Genomic DNA, 18,576 nt, shown 5'->3' with positions numbered 1-18,576 from the left:
TCCTCAGACTCGTCACAGAGTTGAGGCTTGCCTCTCATGCCCCGCCCCCCCCCTCTATGTCCAGCCTCAAGGGTTGCAGCATGCACTGCCACACCTGGCTTGCACTTCCTTCCACCCCCTGTCTTGACTCTCTCTAAACTGCTCTGTATTTCTCCACAGCAAGATCCCCAGAAAAGGCTTTGTGGAGGTGACTGAGCTCACAGATGTGACATATACCAGCAACTTGGTACGCCTGAGGCCAGGCCACATGAATGTGGTCCTCATCCTTTCCAGTTCCACCAAGACAAGCCTGCTGCAGAAATTTGCTTTAGAGGTCTACACATTCACTGGGTAAGCAGGAGTGTTTGTGTGTGTACATGCTTGATTGTGCTGTGTGGTTTATGTGAGTGTGCGAGTGTGTTTGCCTATAGAAAGAAGAGAGAAGATACTCCACTTGGGATAAAAGAGACTGGAAGACACTCGCACACTTCCCACTTGAGGAGCAGGATTCTATATCCTTCTCAGGCCAGACATCCGCCATCATTGGGGGCCTTCTCTTGACTTCCATTTGGTTGGTTGTTAGTTAGTTATTTTGGTTTTCTGGGACAGGGTGTCTCTGCGTAGCCTTGGCTATCTTGGAACTGTAGACCAGGCTGGCCTCAAACTCACAGAGATCTGCCTGCCTCTGCCTCCCGAGTGCTGGATTAAAGGTGAACTCCACCATACCTGACTTGATCTAGTACTTTCTATGTAGCCCTGAATGCTCTCAAACTCAGAACAGTCCTCCTTCCCCTACTTTCCAAGTGCTAGGATAACAGGGACACCACTCCCCACCACTCTCCCCTGACTTCCATGTCTTGCTGGTTCTGAACAGAGGAGCATGAGCACCCCACCCCACCCCCAACTCCGCAGAAATCCTCTCCTAGGTTCAGCCAGCCTTTCCTGGCTGTTCATCCCTGCAGAGTGCGGCCGCTCCCCTCGGTGGCCTACAGCCGAGCCCCCTTCCTGACCCCGTGTGCTCTCTGCACAGGAGCAGCAGCCTCCACTTCTCCTTCCTGAGTCTGGACAAGCACCGAGAGTGGCTGGAGTACTTGCTGGAGTTTGCTCAGGATGCAGCCCCGATCCCAAACCAGTATGACAAGCACTTCATGGAGCGGGACTACACTGGCTATGTGTTGGCCCTAAACGGCCACAAGAAGTATTTCTGCCTTTTCAAGCCCCTAAAGACAGTGGACGAGGAGGCTGTGGGCTCCTGTGACCCTGACTCCTCCAGAGGGAAGCTTCCCTGTGGCCTCGGGCCCAAGCCCCTCAAGGGCAAGCTGAGCAAGTTGTCCTTGTGGATGGAGCGCCTGCTGGAAGGTTCCCTGCAAAGGTTTTACATCCCATCGTGGCCTGAGCTAGACTGAGACATGGACTCTTCAGGTTTTTAACGTGCCCCAGGAACAGGGATTTCCAGGAGAGTCTAGGTTTTAGATTTCTCTTCTAGAGCAATGGCTAGAAGACCTTTCCTTTGTCACCTAGGAGTAAAACACGTCGCTTGTTTGACCCCTAGATGAAACCTTTCCCTTGGGTTTTCTCATCCCCGTAAGAATGCCGCACTATTTGAGATAGATGCTCGTCCCTTGTTTGTTGTCCCTGTAACATGCTCACACCACCCTGTCCTCAGGTTGGAGAAACCATGGCTTGACCTCCAGTCGTGCTGGGTGAACCTCAGGATATCCTCACAAACCTGTCCTGCAGGGTGGGTCACCCCCCCTTCCACTTCCCCTCCAGTAGACTCCTGGCTTGGCCCCTGCCAGTGCTTCTGCTCAGGCTCAGGCTCTCAACACAGGACAGCCTACCAGAGGTTTGAAAGAGGCCTAGTTCTAAGCAGTTTTACACGTGGCCATCTTCTGGGAGCAGACATTGAGAAGTATATTTTGGGGGTATCTCCCGCAACAGTTAGCCAGCCATGGCTTTGAAAGGGAAAGGCTGAGCAGTGGGTGAGGGTGTAACATTTACATTTGGTCCTCCCCACCAAGAGAAGGGAGGGTTGACCTCTGACTGGAGTCTCACAGCCCTGTGATCCTTCATGAGCATCCCTTGTTCCCCATCCCTGTCCCTCACTACACTCCCATGGATCCACCATCATAGCCAGGGCAGAGTTCTGCCTAGCCAGAAGCACTGTAATGACTGAGCCACTGACCTGTCTCCAGATGCCTTTCTGCCTCTGTGGATTTTAGAGTTTGGATACTAGGAGCCATAACCTGTGATCCTGTTCTCTGAGCGTAGATAAGCTGCTATAGAGCCAGTAGATGTAAGTGACAGCAGTTACTCCTGTCCTCCAAGAGCCAGGTGCAGGAGCCCTTCCTGCCTCGCTCTCGGCCGACTAAAATGCCAGGTGTGTCTTCGTACCAAGGAACCTGACCTCTCTGACAATTGCATTTTGAACATTGTTGTCCCCAAAGTGCTGAATCTTCAAGTTGTCTCTTATGACTGAGCTGAGACTTGTTCCAGACTCCTGTCCGTCCGGCAGGCAGGCAGCTAGCTTCCTGCTTCCGGCCTGCATTCTGGCTTCTCAGCTTCATCATCCTGTCCTTCCCTTACTGCTGCTTCCTGCTGCCAGATCAGACCCATTGAATCCAGCTTGCCTGGCCCCACGCACCCTCAGGCTCAGGGCCACATCATGTTCTGCCAGATCAGACCCATCGAATCCAGCTTGCCTGGCCCCACGCACCTTCAGGCTCAGGGCCACATCATGTTTGTCCACTCAACATACCCTTTGTTTTTAGGGCCAAACCACAAGGGGAGTTTGGACAACCGTCACGCGTGGCATGTTCTACTGTCAAGCAAGTGCCCTTTTATAAAGCAAAGGGCACAGATCAGGGACAGGACTTTCACTCAGTTAGTATTCTCTAATTGTAATCACTTTGAACCAAGCACCTCGGATCCTGACTACTTTAAACACTGAGCTCCAGTGGTAAGTGATAACTCTCCGAGCCCAAGACCCTCTGTAGTTCTCAAAGAGTCTTTAGCTTTATTAAAAAATCAAAAAGCCGGGCAGTGGTGGTGCACGCCTTTAATCCCAGCACTCGGGAGGCAGAGGCAGGCGGATCTCTGTGAGTTCGAGGCCAGCGTGGGCTACAGAGTGAGGTCCAGGACGGGCACCAAAACTACACAGAGAAACCCTGTCTTGCAAAACAACCAAAAAAAATAAAAAACATAAAGAAATCACTGCCAGGCTTCATTCTTCCATCTGGCCTTCTAGAAGTACATGCTGACCCTCGATGCTGCTTCTCATGCACCTGATCCAGCTAGAAAGGGTGAAGGCAATCATTGGCTCCTCAGTGCCCAGTCCTCAGATTGCATTTCTGGAGGCTGAGGGTGAGCCAGGGGAGAACACTGGCCTGCATGTGTAAAGCCTGAATTCCATCCCCAGGATCACGTACAAAACGTGTTTCATTGGGGTTTTTTTTCTGGTGTTGTTTCTTTTTTTTTTAATGGTGGGGTTCCTCTTGTGAGGAACTCATTGATAGATTTTTGTCTTTACATTTCTGGAACTGATAAAATTCCTTGACATATAATTCTGAAAACCAAAAACTCCCCAGGTTTTTGTTCTTTCTATACCAAGAAGATAAAAGTCCCTTCCATTGGGGTGACAGAGGGAAGTGGTAACGGGACTGAGTCCAGAATCCCTGCAGATCTGATGGGGGTGGTATCACAAAGGACATCACAGAGCTTTGGTTTGCTTGCTTGCTTGCTTGATTTGAGACAGGGTCTCACTATGTAGCCCAGGCTGGCCTCCAGCTCAAGGTCTTCCTGCCTCAGCCTCCCAAGTACTGGGGTTACAGGTGTGCACCACAAGTCTACCTTTGACAGATACAAGCCTTTCTTCCTGAATGTTATTTCCATGAATTGTTTATTTTTTGTGTTAAATATGAGCTATTTTTATGCTCAGCCAAATGCCAAGGTTTCTCATCCTAATGAATGTAATATCACAGGACCCCGTTTCAGTTGAGATACTGCTGTTTGAGGAGGTGGATGTCTGCTCGAGACAGCTTATGAGTCATGTTCAGTAGACAGGGTACAGTGGCCTCTTTAGTCAGTCTGTGTGGAATACCTTTGTCAGCTGCTCAGGGACTGGCTGCCCTTTGTCTAACCCAGAGTTGACAGGCTGCCTCAAGACATTGCAGAAGCAGGCTGCTCTCACTGTCACCTGCCACCACCCAACAGAATTTGCTTGTTTTCAGATGGGTTAGTCTGTCACAGCCTTTTCCGTAGTGCTGATCATTTGCAGCCACCATCGTACCCATTTGCTTTGCTTGGGGCGAGGGATTGGAAGCAAGCACTCACTCAGCCTGTTTTGTTGTCAGAGTAGAATTCCATACTGGGGCTGTAGTTCAGTGGTAAAGCATTTGCCTAGCACCTGTGAGCCCCTTGATTTGATCCCCAGTGATGAGAGAGGAAAATTAGGTAGGATCCCTTAAATATTGTTGCAAGGAGCCAGATGTGGAGCACATGCCTGTAATCCCAGCACTCAGGAAGCAGAGGCAAGAGGATCAGGAGCTCAGGGTCATCCTTAGCATGAGCAGGTGAAACCAGCTTGGGCTATGAGACCTTGTCTCAAAAAACAAATGCTACCAGATTGGGGTGTTACACAGTGGTTCGAATACTCACGTAGTACATATGAGGCCCTGTGTTCTTTGACCTTAGCACCACCAAATAAATAAATAGTTGAATAAATAGAGGATGGGGATGAAATGTAGTTCATGTCCAGTATCTGGCGCCGCCCTTGGAAGCAGGCAGCATGGCAGTACTGAATCTGCTGGTTTTGTCTGCCAGGAAAGATGGCAGTACCTGGGAGACAGACCTGAGAGGAAGTGAATATTTTGCACTTTTGATACTATTGAGAACAAATAATTTATTTGGCAAATTGTGTCTTTTTATGTTTCATGTTTTTACTTTTCAGTTTTGTTTTTTTGTTTTGTTTTTGTATTGTGAACAGGCACTAAAGCTAATGTTATTTTGTTTTAAGAATATTATGGACTGGAAACAAATAAACTATTTTAATGTGTGATGGCTCTGGGGCACCTCTGGAATTGCAAGATGATTTCATCATGGACACTGTCAGAATTGCATGTGACTGGCCTCCAGGCACAGCAGGCTGGAGATGGCTGGAAACCAAAAAGGGCGGAAGGCTCATCAGTTGAGCACTTACTGTTGCAGAGGACTTGGGTTCGGTTCCCAGCATCCACTAGTGGCTCACAGCTGCCTCTAACTCCAGTTCCACGGGATCCTACACCCTCTTCTGAACTCCACAGGCTCCTGCACACATGTGGTACACATACATGAACTCAGGCACACATAAGATTAAATAAGTGTTTTCTTTCATGTTAAAGAGGACAGAAGCATGAGCTGCTCTGCTTGGGTCAACGTTCTGAATGGTCCTTATTTGCAGCCAGCGGTGACATTTGTGGAAAGCTTGCTGTAGCCCTTGCACTGCTTGTTCTCAAGTCCTTGAGGCCTTGTCATGAGACACTCTGTCTTGTCTTGAATAGGCTCAGACAGTTGTCACTTTGGGGAGCGCACAGAGCATCTCAAACAGCAGGTTGGCTGCCAGGAGGGCCGTGTTCCCTAGGAAGGAGGAAGAAATGCCATGAAGAGGGTGCATGCCTCCCCCCCCAAGCCCAGGCTCTAGGACCCTAGCCAGCTGGCCTTCCCAGAGCCCTGACTTCTGAACTCTGGGTGCTATCCGCCTATGAACATGCCTTCAGCCCCCACCAAGCGTCATTTGGAGACAATATGAGAAGTCTGTACTAATGGCAGGTGCTGCTCATAGCCCACCCTCAGGCCAATAGGCCCAACTAGAAAGTGGTTTTGTTTGTTTTTCTTCCAGTTAGAATTAGGAGGGGGACATCTGTTTTGCCCAGGTGTCAGCTGAAGCAACACCCTACTTCATGTCAAACATGCTTTGCAAATTCACTTTTCAGCAAAATCTCAAAGCGAGATGTGACTGAGGCACTCTGTCACTACACAGCAGGCCGTTGGCTTTCTCTTCCCTAATGACACCTGACAGACACCTTCCAGGGCTTTTGTTTGCTTCATTAGCTCATGCTCCTCACATTTGTGGTAACAGGCTTCTCCCTTCCTGCTGGACATTCTCCACAGGGTCCCTGAGGTAAACGTGGAGACCTAACTCACTAGATGAGTCTAATTTAAACAAGAGCTGCCTGTGGATCGTTCTTCCTCTTCACTTACCTGTGAGATCATATGGTGGGGAAACTTCCACGAGATCGCAGCCCACCACATTCAGGCCTTGACAACCTCGGATGATCTCCAGGGCCTGCCCAAGGTGGAAGTGAAAGTCATTGCCAATGAGAAGCAACCGGCATAGATACCCAGCCCTGACTGAGACATGTGCTCACTACAGCCACGCTGGTGGGTCTCCCAGGGACACAGCTCCCAACACACAGTCCCTCTCCTAGGGGCTTCGTGGTGAGATGCTGGAGTCAACCAGGCAATGTCACGTGTCAAGAGCCGAGACAGGCAACCTACAGGAGACAGCCTGGGTGTGGGAAGGCTTCCAGAGGTACAGACACTTCAAGGGACTGGCAGATGAGATGACTCAGCATTCTGAGCAGAGACACAGGCTAAATAAGACATAGTAACAAGAAAGGCCAAGTAGATGGAGATGCCTCAAGGTGGCATTAGGAGCAGATACAAAGGCAGCTGCTTTTCCAAAGAAGTTTCCCTCCTGAGCATGAAAAACAGAGGACAGGGCTGGAGAGATGGCTCAGAGGCTAAGAGCACTGGCTGCTCGTCCAGGGGACCTGAGTTCAATTCCCAGCACCCACATGGTGGCTCACAACCATCTGGCACCCTCTTCTGGCATACATGCAGGCAGAATACTGTACATAATAAATTTAGTTTAGGGTTGCTCCAGAAATGCTCCTGAATAGGCAGGGAATGGCTGTAAGAGATGCAGTTATGAGCATCCACTTTTTTTGTTTGTTTGTTTGTTTTTCGAGACAGGGTTTCTCTGTTTAGCTTTGGAGCCTTTCTTGGAACTCACTCTGTAGTCCAGGCTGGCCTCAAACTCACAGAGATCCGCCTGCCTCTGCCTCCCAAGTGCTGGGATTAAAGGCGTGTGCCCCCACCACTGGCCTTGTTTTGTGTTTTTTGTTTGTTTGTTTGTTTGTTTGTTTGTTTTTAAATCTCTTAATGTTTTAAGTAAGTTTACAATTTTGTGTTGGGCGCTATCCACAGGTATCCTTAGCCAAATAGGGCATGCAGCCCTCAGGCCAGAGATTAGACACATCCAGGTGCTGTGTCTTCAAAATCGTACCCTGGTGGTGCAAGCCCATAGTCCAGCACTCAGAAGCTGAGTTAGAGGCCTGCATGGGTTACATAATTTAAGGCAAGCCTGAACCCTGCAGCATTGGGTTAGCTAGCCAGGGGCAATGCTGAAAAGCTCATCTAGGTGGTGAGGATGCAGGAGAGCTTTGGGGCTGACCAACTCAGCTACCACCCAGGTCCCAATCCAAGGCTATGAGTTGGCCCACCCCAACATCCACCTTATCTATGAACTGCAGGAGCATGTGAAGGGGCCAGTTCTGCAGATCCAAAGCTGCAGGATCTCCCCAACACGGAAGCAACAGGATGTCCAAGAGGAGTCCCAGTGAGGGTCCAGTATTGATAGTGTAGCAGAAGCCAGAGCCTCAAACTGGACCAATGACACCTTGCAATGAACATTTGCAAGTAAAGATGTATGGACTAAAGGGTTTACTGTGGGACTCACTGGGACACACTACAGCTTCCACGATGAGATTGGGTAGGGGGGCAGGGCAGATACAATGACAGGGAGATGAGTAGGATTGGGGTACATGATGTGAAATTGACAAAGAATCAATACAAAGTTAAAAAATAAAATACAAGCCAGGTGGTGGTGGCGCACGCCTTTAATCCCAGCACTCGGGAGGCAGAGGCAGGCGGATCTCTGTGAGTTCGAGGCTAGCCTGGTCTACAGAGCAAGTTCCAAGAAAGGCACAAAGCTACACAGAGAAACCTTGTCTTGAAAAAAAAAAGAAAAGAAAGAAAGAAAGAAAGAGTGCTTGTTGCTTTTGCAGAGGTTTTGAACCAAACCAATCCAAGTTTGGTTCCCAGCATCCACATTAGGTGGCAGACAACCACCTGTGAATCCAGCTCCAGGAGGCTCTAATGCTCTTTCTGGCCTCTATGGGAACCTATACACATAGGCATGCATGCATGCATTGTGTGAGCGTGCCTGCACACACACAGAGGCATAGACAGAGGGGCATACATAACAATAATACCCACTCTGGGAATCCACTGAGCAAACCCACTTACCTGACTAGGGGTGAGCCCAGCAACTTCCGGTGCCCCTGTTCCTGGGGCATAGGCAGGATCCAAGGCATCTATGCCGAAGCTGACATAAAGAGGTTTGCCCCCCATCTGTTGCCTGATCTCTGCCATCAGGGGAACCAGTGACTTCATCCAACAGTCTTCAGCCAGGACCACACGGAAGCCCTGGAGAGTGAAAGAGCTGGAGATCATAGCTGACCCCATGCTCAGTTTCTCACACACATATCACATCTGACCTCAACTTTCATGAGGGCAACCACGGTCCCCACTCTACTGATGAAGTTAGGAATCAAGGTCAAAGGTGACTGGAGTGCCAGGATCAGAAAAGAACTTAGCTAAAACCAAGGGTGAGAAACTTGTCATTTAAGACTCTAGGTCAGGGGTTTTCAACCTTCCTAATACAGTTCTTCATGCTGTGGTGACCGCCAACCATAACATTCTTTTCATTGCTACTTCATAACTGCAATTATGCGACTGTTATGAGTTGAAATGTAGAGATCTGATAAGCAGACTCTGCTATAGGACTTCCTGGAGAAGGTGGTTTGAAAGGAATACCAACCCACAGTTGAGAAGCACTGTTTTAGATGCTTCTATCCAGAACATTGGCCTTGATACACCCTAAAATTGAAGGACTGGATAGGTGAGTCAGCTCAGCTAAGGTAAAAGCACTTGCTACCAAGCCTAATGACCTGAGCTCAATCCCCAAGACCTACACAGCAGAAGGTAACCAACTCCACAGCTTGTTCTCTGACCTCCACACTCATGCTGTGGCACTCACGAACACACACAATAAATAAATGTAATTAAAAGGAACATAAAATAGCTGGGCATGGTGGCACATGTCTTTAATCCCAGCATTTGGGAGGCAGAAGCAGGTGAATCTCTGTGAGTTCAAAGCTAGCCCTGGTCTACAGAACGAGTTCCAAGACAACCAAAGGTATGTCCTGAGACCCTGTCTCAAAAAAAGAAAGGGACTGGGGTGTTTGTGTGGGAGTCTTGCACTGTTCAGACCAGAGCCTTCTGTCTGCTGGGTGTTGTAATAAACACCAAGAAGGGGTGTCTGGCCTAGACTCAGGTTCACATCCCCACATATTCTAAGCCAGCAGCCTCCAAGGGCTTTACTTTCTGCTCCATTCTGCTGTGCAACAACAGGCCACTTCTGCCTCATTAATGTCTCTCTGAGCCAGGCACAGTGGCTCACACCTGTAACTCCAATATCTCAGGAGACTGAGGCAGGAGGATCGCCATGAGCTGCAGGCCAGTCTTAAGACCCTGTATCAAAACAAAAGCAGAAATCTACTCTTGCCACAAGACTCTTGATCCAAACTCGGATTTTCATCTCCACTTGCCTTTTCTTATCTTTGGGGGGGGGTGGAGGTGGGGCACATGCGCAAGTGTGAAGGTTGGAGGTCAGAGGACAAGCTTCCGGAGTTGTTTCTCTCCTTCCACCTTGTGGGTCCCAGGGATCCAACTCAGGTCATCAGACTTAGTGGCAAGCGCCTTTACTTGATGACCCATCGTGCCAGCCCATTTTTGGCTTTGTCCTCAAAGGAGATCTCATGTAGCCCAGGCTTGCCAGGAACTCTATGAAGCTGAGAAGGATGCTAGATTCTCGACCCTTGGAGACGGGGATTACAGGACTGTGCTGCCACATCTAGCCACAGCCACACTTTCTAAGTCCCTGTGGAATCTATCTTTGACAATGAAGAAGATACTTTGGGGGAGAGAGAAGGACATCCAGTCCATCACCTGGTTCCGACTGTATCTGTAGGGATCCACAATCTTGGAAGAGCCCCGGATGCCAATCTGCACCACCCGCTTACAGTCCAGCAGTTCCTCCTCCACGCTTCGACGGAAAGCTGTCCGATGATAGACCTTCTCCCCCAGAGTTTGGTCAGTCGTATTGGTGTGGGCACCCACATGCACTAGACCCACAGGGCCATGCCTGATAACAAAACAGCAGGTCAGGGGTCAAGGGTCCTGGCATCAGCTACCTGCCTTCCATCTCTTTTCTGAGTTCAGCTCACTTAGCACCTTGAAGAAGCCAGGTAGAAGCAGCTATGACTGGCCTGCCACCCGGAATTTCAGAGAGATGGACAATGGCACAGGACAGAAGTCGGGAAATGCTGAACCAGTCAGAACCTCCTTTTCTCCAGCTAAGGCACCAAAGGATGTTCAGACCCTGCTCCTCTCCATCATCTCTGCCAGATACCCCAAATACACGGTCCATGCTAGTAGGAGACTAGCACAGCTTGAGACAAGATTGACCCCACCCACCCCCAATCAGGATGCTACCCACATGCCTTCCCACCCCAGCCAGGATACTATCCATATGCCTTCCTGTTGGGATAATATTTTTGTACACTGTGTGAAGATGTATCTCTGTCCTTCCTCACCTGTATAAGGCACCTTCTTATTGGTTTAATAAAGAGCTAAACAGCCAATAGCTAGGCAGGATTTCTGGGGAGAGAGATGAACTCCAGTAAAAAACTTGAGGCAGGAGATTCACCAGCCAGATGCAGAGGAGGTCAGGCATACAGTACTGAGTAGAAGTAATGTGCCATGTGGAGGAATGTAGATTAATATAAACAGGCTAATTTAAGTTTTAAGAGCTAGTTGGGAACAAGCCTAAACTAAGGCCAAGCTTTCATACTTAATAAGAAGTCACCATGCCATTATTCGGGAGCTGGCAGTCCAAAGAAAGGCCTATTACACCTTCCCACTCCAGTCAAGATGCTACCCACATGCCTTCCCCAAAACAAATTCTGAAGCTCCCACCTACCATCTCCACCCTTCTATCTTCTGCCAACTAAGTCAGCCAAAGCTGACTAATGTGTGTAGATGTGCATCTGCTGAAAAATCTAGTTTTTGTTGTCCGGGCAAGGAGGGAGTGGGGGGGGGGGGGACAACACACCCTTGCCAATATTTGTAATTGGCATGCAAAGCAAAACAAACAGAAGGTAGCTGGGGTTGCATATCTCACTAGGGTTTCATTTTCCAAACCAGAGGCCAACTGAAAATGCAGAGTGTGTGTCCCACAGCAGAACTAGGCCAAGGGAAAGGGCTCCAAACTGATGACTGACAGACACACCCGGAGCCCAGCCTTAGTTTCTAACCACAAAAACAACTCAGTGGGGATTTCCCATCACCCCTGCATCTGAGCCCACAGTGGTCACTTGATGTCACCTAGTGGCAACTGGACCTTAGCTCCCAAATGTTGAAAGCTTGGGACTTACTTTTTTGCCACCGCTTGCAGTATGGGATATGTGATCGTATGGTCTCCACCTGCAGAGAGAAAACAGCATACATCTACAAATGTGACAGTCCTGAAGTCACCCAGCACTGCCACCCTTTCGGGTCTACTATAGAACTGTACCCACAGCTAAATGGCCACGGGAGGCATTTTAAAAGGAAAATGCAGTCCTGTCCCGTCCCGTCCCCCACCACACCATGCCCCATCACTTAAAAGCAAAGACTGGAACTGGAGAAATGGCTCCGTGGTTAAGAGCATGCACTGCTCATCACTCACGTTAGGCCGCTCACAAGTCACCAGTAACTCCAACTCCAGGGAACCCCACCTCTGGTCTTCACTGACACCTGCACTCACTGGCACATATCCATACTCAGACACATAACTAATTGTATAAATCAAAGCTTATGAATTGTTCTGCAACACAACTCTATCCTACACACCTCCCCGGGATGGTGTGAATGGCGTATGCCTGCATTGCCTAATACGGTAGCTGAGGAGCTGAAGATCCTATGTTCCATTTGCTTTAGTTTTTATGTATATGATGTGTATAGCTGACGGCCTATGTGTGGACATCAGAGGACAACTTGGAAGAGTCAGTTCCCGTCTACAGTAATGTTCCAGGGGTTAAATTCAGGTCATCAGGCTTGTGTAGCAAGCACTTTTACACACTGAGCCATCTCTACTGCTCAAATATTTTTTTAAAGATTTATTTATTTTGTATAAAGCATGTATGACTACAGGTCAGAACAGGGCACCAGATCTCATTACAGATGGTTGTGAGCCACCACGTGGTTGCTGGGAATTGAACTCAGGACCTCTGGAAGAGCAGCTGAAGCTCTTAACCTCTGAGCCATCTCTCCAGCCCTCAAATATTTTATTTTAATTTTTTATAGATATTTATTTATTTTTTATTTTTACGTGTTTGAGTGTTTTGCTGGCATGTGTCTCTGCACCACATTCATGCCTTGTGCCCTCAGAAGTCAGAAAACAGTGTCAGATCCCCCTGGGACTGGAGTTATGGATAGATGACTGTGAGCTGGCCTGTGGGTGCTGGGACTTGAATTTGAGTCCTCCGCAAGAACAGACAGTGCTCGTAAGTACTGAGCCATCTCCAGCCCCATACTACTTACTTAGTAATTTTCATTAAATTAATAAGTAATTCAACTCAGGGCTCTACACATGCCAGACAGGTGCTCTGCCACACTAATCTCATGGGTTTTATTTGTTTGTTTGTTTTTTGTTTTGTTTTGTTTTGTTTAGGCAGGGTTTCTCTGTATAGTTTTTAGTGCCTGTCCTGGATCTCACTCTGTAGACCAGGCTGGCCTCAAACTCACAGAGATCCACCTGTCTCTGCCTCCCAAGTGCTGGGATTAAAGGCATGCGCCACCACTGCCTGGCTTAATCTTATGTTTTTTAAGAAATAATTTTGAGGACTGGCTGATGTGGGTCCTGGGAACTGAACTCAGATCCTCTGGAAGAACCACATTAGCCCTTAACCACAGAGCCATCTCTCCAGACTCACACAGAAAGTGTTTGGTGATATTTCTCTCCCACTCCTCCAGCAACTGCAGCCCTCCTTTCCAGCACACCCTCCTCCTATCTCTGTGTCTTTTTTCTTTTTTAAAAAAGTCTCACCAGCGGTGGTGGCACACGCCTTTAATCTCAGCACTCGGGAGGCAGAGACAGGCAGATCTCTATGAGTTCAAGGCCAGCCTGGGCTACAGAGTGAGTTCCAGGAAAGGCGCAAAGCTACACAAAGAAACCCTGTCTCGGGGGAAAAAAAAAATTAGTATTAATAGTGCTGGCTAACCATACGCCCCTCACACTGCAGTGAGATGGGCACTGTCACTCTGCCTGTTGACAGATGAAGCCAAGCACCTAGCAACACAGACCACGAAGCAGCTTGTGAGAGCTAGGCTGAGATGTCAAAAACTGCATCCTGACCCAACCCTCCCTACCGCTGCCAAATCCGGTAATTAGGCCATGCAAATTGGCAAAAATAAATGGGGATATTTAAAAACAAAACAAAAACCAAAACACCTCTCACATTGTTTCAATGTGGACCACTGCCTTGTAGATTGATGCAATCCTGACCAGTTCAGATATATCCTCTGGAGGGGAGGCAAGATGGCTCAGTGGTGAAAGCCTAATGACCTGTGTTTGATCTCCAGGACCCACATGGTAAAAGGAGAGAACTGACTCCCAAAAGATGGATTCTTACCTGTATATGCATACTGTGACACATGTGTGGACATGGACACACACTACATAAATGTAAGGGAAAAAAAAAGAAAGAAGGATTGAAAGAAAAGCCCTCTTGCAGTTGTCACAGTCACTAAAAAAATTTTGTCTATGAAGTTGGGGAGTTGCATCTGAGTCACTGTTGATGACAGGTCTGAGGAGGAGGGCTGGGAGGAGGTTGAGGGAGGAGGGTGACATACATGCAGGGGTAGAACATTTGAAAGAAAAGAAATTCTTGGCTGAACAACAACAAATCCAGTAACACCAATTCTAGTCAAACTGGGATTTGACGCAAAAGCAGGGGATAGGTTACTTATCCTAGTTTATTGATCTTGACTGTTGATTTTTTTTATGCCCGAGGGCAAATGCCTCACCGGCCTTGTCCTAGTTAACTAGCCTTTTTTTTTCCCACTGAGACAGGGCCTTACTCTGTTAGCCTTCATGCCAGGTCTCCCAAAATATTAACTATCCTCTCCCCTGGGATTACAATGAGTGACTCTGAATGTTCACTCTCCTTCTGTGTCCATCTTCCCAGTAGCTTCCCCTGGAGAAGAGCTTCTCATGGGCCCATATTGAACAGCCACCCTCCCCTGACACCCGTGAAAAAGCCACACTTGCCCTTGCCGGCAGCCATTACCCAAGGTCAGAGGAACGCAGCCAGCTGCTAGGACATTCTGATAGACATCTCGAATTCGCCGGCAGCTGTCCTGGAGGCTGTAAAGGTTGACATTCACATTGCCTAGATCTGCCACCCTGAGGGACTGGAAGGGGAGGGCTCCTGTGCTGGGGTTGACAGCCCCCAGCATCACCGATTCCTCCCGGATTCGAAGGGGTCCAAATCTGGAGAAGAAGAATCATCTACATGTCAGCTGCTGCAGAGCTCTGGAGGCTGGCGATGCCTAAATGGTCCTTCTCTGTCTCCTCACATTTGGGACAGGCGACCCTGTGCTGTGGGATAGAGTCTGTAACCACTAGCAACCAGAAGCACCTCTTCCCCCAACCTGCACCAGGTAAAAGTATGTGGATGTGAGCAGACATCACCACTGGGTAGAATACAGACCCCACGGAGAACCGTTCATCTATGTATTTTGGGGGGGTTGGTTGTTTTGTTTTGTTTTTTTACCTTTTTTTATTGTATTGTTATTTTTATTTTATTGTTTTATATTGGTCTTGCTATGTTGACCACAAGCTGGCACAAAACTCACCATGTGGCCCAAGATCGCCTCAAACTCCCAATCCTCCTGCCTCAGTCTCCTGAGTGCTGGGATTACCTCTATGCATGACCATAGCAGACTAACAGAATTTCTGATCAGGTTCAGTTTATTAGTTTTCCACTACTGTAATACAGTATCTGAGGCTGATCAGGTTCAGTGTATTAGTTTTCCACTACTGTAATACAGTATCTGTGGCTGATCAGGTTCAGTTTATTAGTTCCACTACTGTAATACAGTATCTGAGGCTGATTTAGTTTTTTGTTTGTTTCTTTGTTTCACTAAAGCTCTTGCCATCTAAGTGGAAGGATCCAGGTTTGATTCCCAGAACCCATATATAACTACCAGGTGTGGTGGCACCCACTTGGAATTCCCAGCACAGCAGAATCAGATCAGGAGGGTCCGTAGGGGGTCCCTGGACACCAGTCTAGCTCACTCAGTGAGCTCATGGTCAGTGAGAGACCCTGCCTCGAACAAGGTAGCATAATACTAAAGATGACTCAATGGCTGACCTTCAGTCCCTACCCACATCCATGTATATGAGCACACATATGAATTAACTGCTTATCTAAGAAGCTGGAGAGATGGCTCATGAGTTAGGAGCACTGGCTGCTCTTGCAGAAGATCTGGGTTTAGTTTCCACACCCACATAGCAGCTCACAACTGTCCTTAACTCCACTCAACACTGTCCCCTTCTGGCTGCTCAGCACCAGGCAGAGATATGATACACACACATTCATGCAGTCAGAAACGTGTACACATGAAATAAAAGTAAATATTTTTAAAAATTAAGTACCAGCATGTGACACACACTTGGTTCTTTGCCTGTTTTATCTTTTTCATCAGTGGAGATCAAACCAGGGGCCTCGAAAGCTGGGTGAGAGAGAACTTGTCACTCAGATACACCCCTCCATTCCGTACTCAAGAGCCCACCCACCACCAATTTATTGGATAGCATTAGACAATTCCTTGACCTGAGTTTCTGTTTCCTGATCTTTAAAATAATGATGCTGTTATTTATGCCATGGTGTGGTTGTGTGGATTTAACGAGGTCAGCTTTGCAAAATGTCCTGGGTTCGTTGACGTTTACTAAATGACGGCTTTTAAAAGTCAGCCTGATGCAGTCAGATACAATGAACTGAAGCAGAAACTGCTGGTGCTTGCTAATTAAGAAAACAGACTTCAGGTCTCTTGGATTTTGATAGTTGGGGGTTTGGGGAAGGGACTACCAATGTCTGTTCTCAAACCAGTGGCCCCTAGGATGGAACTAGGGTGTGCACACCTACCATCCCAGCAAGGCTGGGGTTCTAGAAACTCTCCTGGCTTGCTAGTGCAGCCCAGGCTGGCTTTTCTGAGCCGCCTCGGCTTCGGCTTCGTGAGGTTACAGGAGTGCAGAGAAGCCTTACTTGACCCCTGATGACCCTGAGATATCAGGATTGGCCTTCCAATCCTGTGTTAAGTCCTTGGAGTTGCTTGTTGAAGGAGGAGGGAGCCGCCCTCCCTGATCCCAAAATGGTGAAGAGGTACAAGCCCCACGTGCCTTCTGCACTCCTGTGCTTCTGGCCTTACCTCGCCCCAGGCCGGTTGGAAGTCCCAGTGTCCAGAGGCACACCGATGAAGGCGGCATCCAGCCCTGCAGGGGAGGACTGCAGGGGCAGGCGCATCATGGAGCAGACGCCCACCAGTTGTACCAGTGGCTCAGAGCTGGGGGACTGGTGATGCGGGGCATCTGAGGCATCTGAAACCTGGCGGATCCTGGGGTGCCCAGGAGAGAGGAGCCCCACAGAGGGACGCCACGTGGCCACCCCAGACCCGGGGCCCCGGGTACAAATGGACCTGAACAGCCGCAGCATGCCGCCTATTGTGGAGCCCAACCCCGCCAGCGCCAGCGTGCCAGCCCCCAGGTGCAGGGCTCAAAGGTCAGGGGCATCCTGGGATCAAAGGGGCGGGCCCTGGGATCAAAGAGGCGGGGAAGGCCCCAGAGCCTAAGCGTTTCTCTACCTGCCCCACTGGACTTCAGCTCCCCACTGCATTGGTCAATGAGACGGCTGGGGCTCCCCATTCATGCCCACCTGCCCCACCCCAGGTTTGTCAATGCAAGGAGCCTCCCACCATCTGTTCTTTGGCTGTCTCTCCCATTCAAGAGTAATTTTGTTTTGCTAACAAAAGGTCTCACTCAGCAGCCCTGGCTGGTCTGGAACAAGTGTATCTCAGTTGGCCTTCAGTGCTAAGGTCAAATGCTCAACCTAAGCAACATTGCTTTGTTGTCGCAGTTTGTTGTTCTTGTTTTAAGACAGGGCCTCATGTTGCTGGCCCAGGCTGCCCCCACCCCCCCAACCCCCACCTCCCCACCCCCACCTCCCCACCCCCGGCTGGTCATGTAGACTAGGCTGACCTCAAACTCAGAGAGATCCATTCAACACAGAAGAAAGGTGTTCGCCACCAGGCTCGTCATGTGTGTCTGTGTACATATGTATCCTGAAAGGACAGCTGGGGTGGAACATTCCCATCATATCTGCAAAGACCTTCAGTTGCACACTGAGTAAAGAGAATACAAAATAAAAATTCGTTACAGTTATGCATGATGGTATTAGCCTTTAATCCAAACACCCAGGAGGCAGAGGCAGGAGGGTCTCTGTGAGTTTGGAGTCGGCCTGATTTACATGAGGAGTACCAGGCTAGCTAAAGCTACAAAGTGACATCCTGTTAAAAACAAAAACCCACAGAATTTTTTTTTTTTTTTTTTTTTTTTTTTTTTTTTTTTTTGGTTTTTCAAGACAGGGTTTTTCTGTGTAGTTTTGGTCCTGGATCTTGCTCTGTAGACCAGGCTGGCCTTGAACTCACAGAGCTCCCCCTGGCTCTGCCTCCCGAGTGCTGGGATTAAAGGCGTGCGCCACCACCGCCCGGCCACAAAACATTTTAATGTGTTACAAAGAATTTAGTGTTGAGCTCTAGAGAAGGGCACAACACCAGCAAACCTACTATTGTGCTGTCTTCTCCTTAGTCCTAAGGAAAGGAAAAAAAAATCACTCAGGGGCCAGCAGGATGGCTCAGTTGGTAAAGGCATCAGCTGACAGGCCCAATAAACTGAGTTCAATCCCTGCCACCCAGAATAGAACTGACTCCTGAAAATTGTCCTCTGACCTCCGCAGGAACATCATGGCACACATGCACACACATACAAAGAAATAAATGCAAAAAAAAAAAAAAAAAAAAAAAAAAAAAAAGAAAAGAAAAAAGACACAAAGAGATGTGACATGTGAGACACTCGGTGGTTTTGGTGTTTTCTCTAGCAATTGAGACTGAATGGAAAAAGTAGTGTGCCTTGGTGCACAGCCTCGCTGCAGAGGCCACACAGGACTCTGCACAACATCTAGGATGCACTCCGGGGCACAGGGCAAAGTTCTCTGCGGTCAGTAATGAGCGTTCCATATTAGCAGAGGCTTCAAGGCAGGTCTTCTGTCTATCCTCCAGAAGAAATGCAACGGTCTGTTGCTCTTGACGCCCAATTTCTAACATGGTTTCCCTCTC

The 18,576-nt window shown here is 48.6% G+C and overlaps 2 protein-coding genes across 6 annotated transcripts in view; one reads left to right on the top strand and one right to left on the bottom strand.

Annotated features, from left to right (window-relative positions):
- The window catches only part of Dnajc16 (DnaJ heat shock protein family (Hsp40) member C16), a 29,668-nt gene extending 26,622 nt beyond the window's left edge, over positions 1-3,046 (top strand). For all 5 annotated transcript variants that reach the window (XM_036179354.1, XM_036179357.1, XM_036179353.1 and 2 more), the window contains 2 exons: positions 160-330; positions 1,010-3,046. In XM_036179354.1, coding sequence (XP_036035247.1) covers positions 160-330; positions 1,010-1,385 — 547 coding nt within the window. In that variant the 3' untranslated portion in view covers positions 1,386-3,046. The remainder of the gene's footprint in view (positions 1-159; positions 331-1,009) is intronic.
- A 2,252-nt stretch (positions 3,047-5,298) lies between these two features.
- Agmat (agmatinase) lies at positions 5,299-17,052 on the bottom strand. Its single transcript, XM_036179464.1, has 7 exons — positions 16,615-17,052; positions 14,472-14,674; positions 11,577-11,625; positions 10,090-10,285; positions 8,326-8,505; positions 6,217-6,301; positions 5,299-5,592 (listed from the first exon to the last, which is right to left on the bottom strand). The coding sequence occupies exons 1-7, from the start codon at positions 16,896-16,898 to the stop codon at positions 5,519-5,521; spliced, it is 1,071 nt and encodes a 356-aa protein (XP_036035357.1). The 5' UTR covers positions 16,899-17,052; the 3' UTR covers positions 5,299-5,518.
- Between the last annotated feature and the right edge of the window lie 1,524 nt (positions 17,053-18,576).

This window comes from Onychomys torridus, chromosome 2, assembly GCF_903995425.1.
Source record: "Onychomys torridus chromosome 2, mOncTor1.1, whole genome shotgun sequence".
NCBI lineage: Eukaryota > Metazoa > Chordata > Mammalia > Rodentia > Cricetidae > Onychomys > Onychomys torridus.
This window is presented reverse-complemented; position numbering and strand designations above follow the sequence as displayed.

Coding starts and splice junctions, on each gene's coding strand:
- Agmat (XM_036179464.1), bottom strand. CDS start 16,898: ATGCTGCGGCTGTTCAGGTCCATTTGTACCCGGGGCCCCGGGTCTGGG. Junction 11,626..14,471: donor CTGCGTTCCTCTGACCTTGG/GTAATGGCTGCC, acceptor TTCTCTCTGCAG/GTGGAGACCATACGATCACA. Junction 10,286..11,576: donor CTGCAAGCGGTGGCAAAAAA/GTAAGTCCCAAG, acceptor TTTTGTTATCAG/GCATGGCCCTGTGGGTCTAG.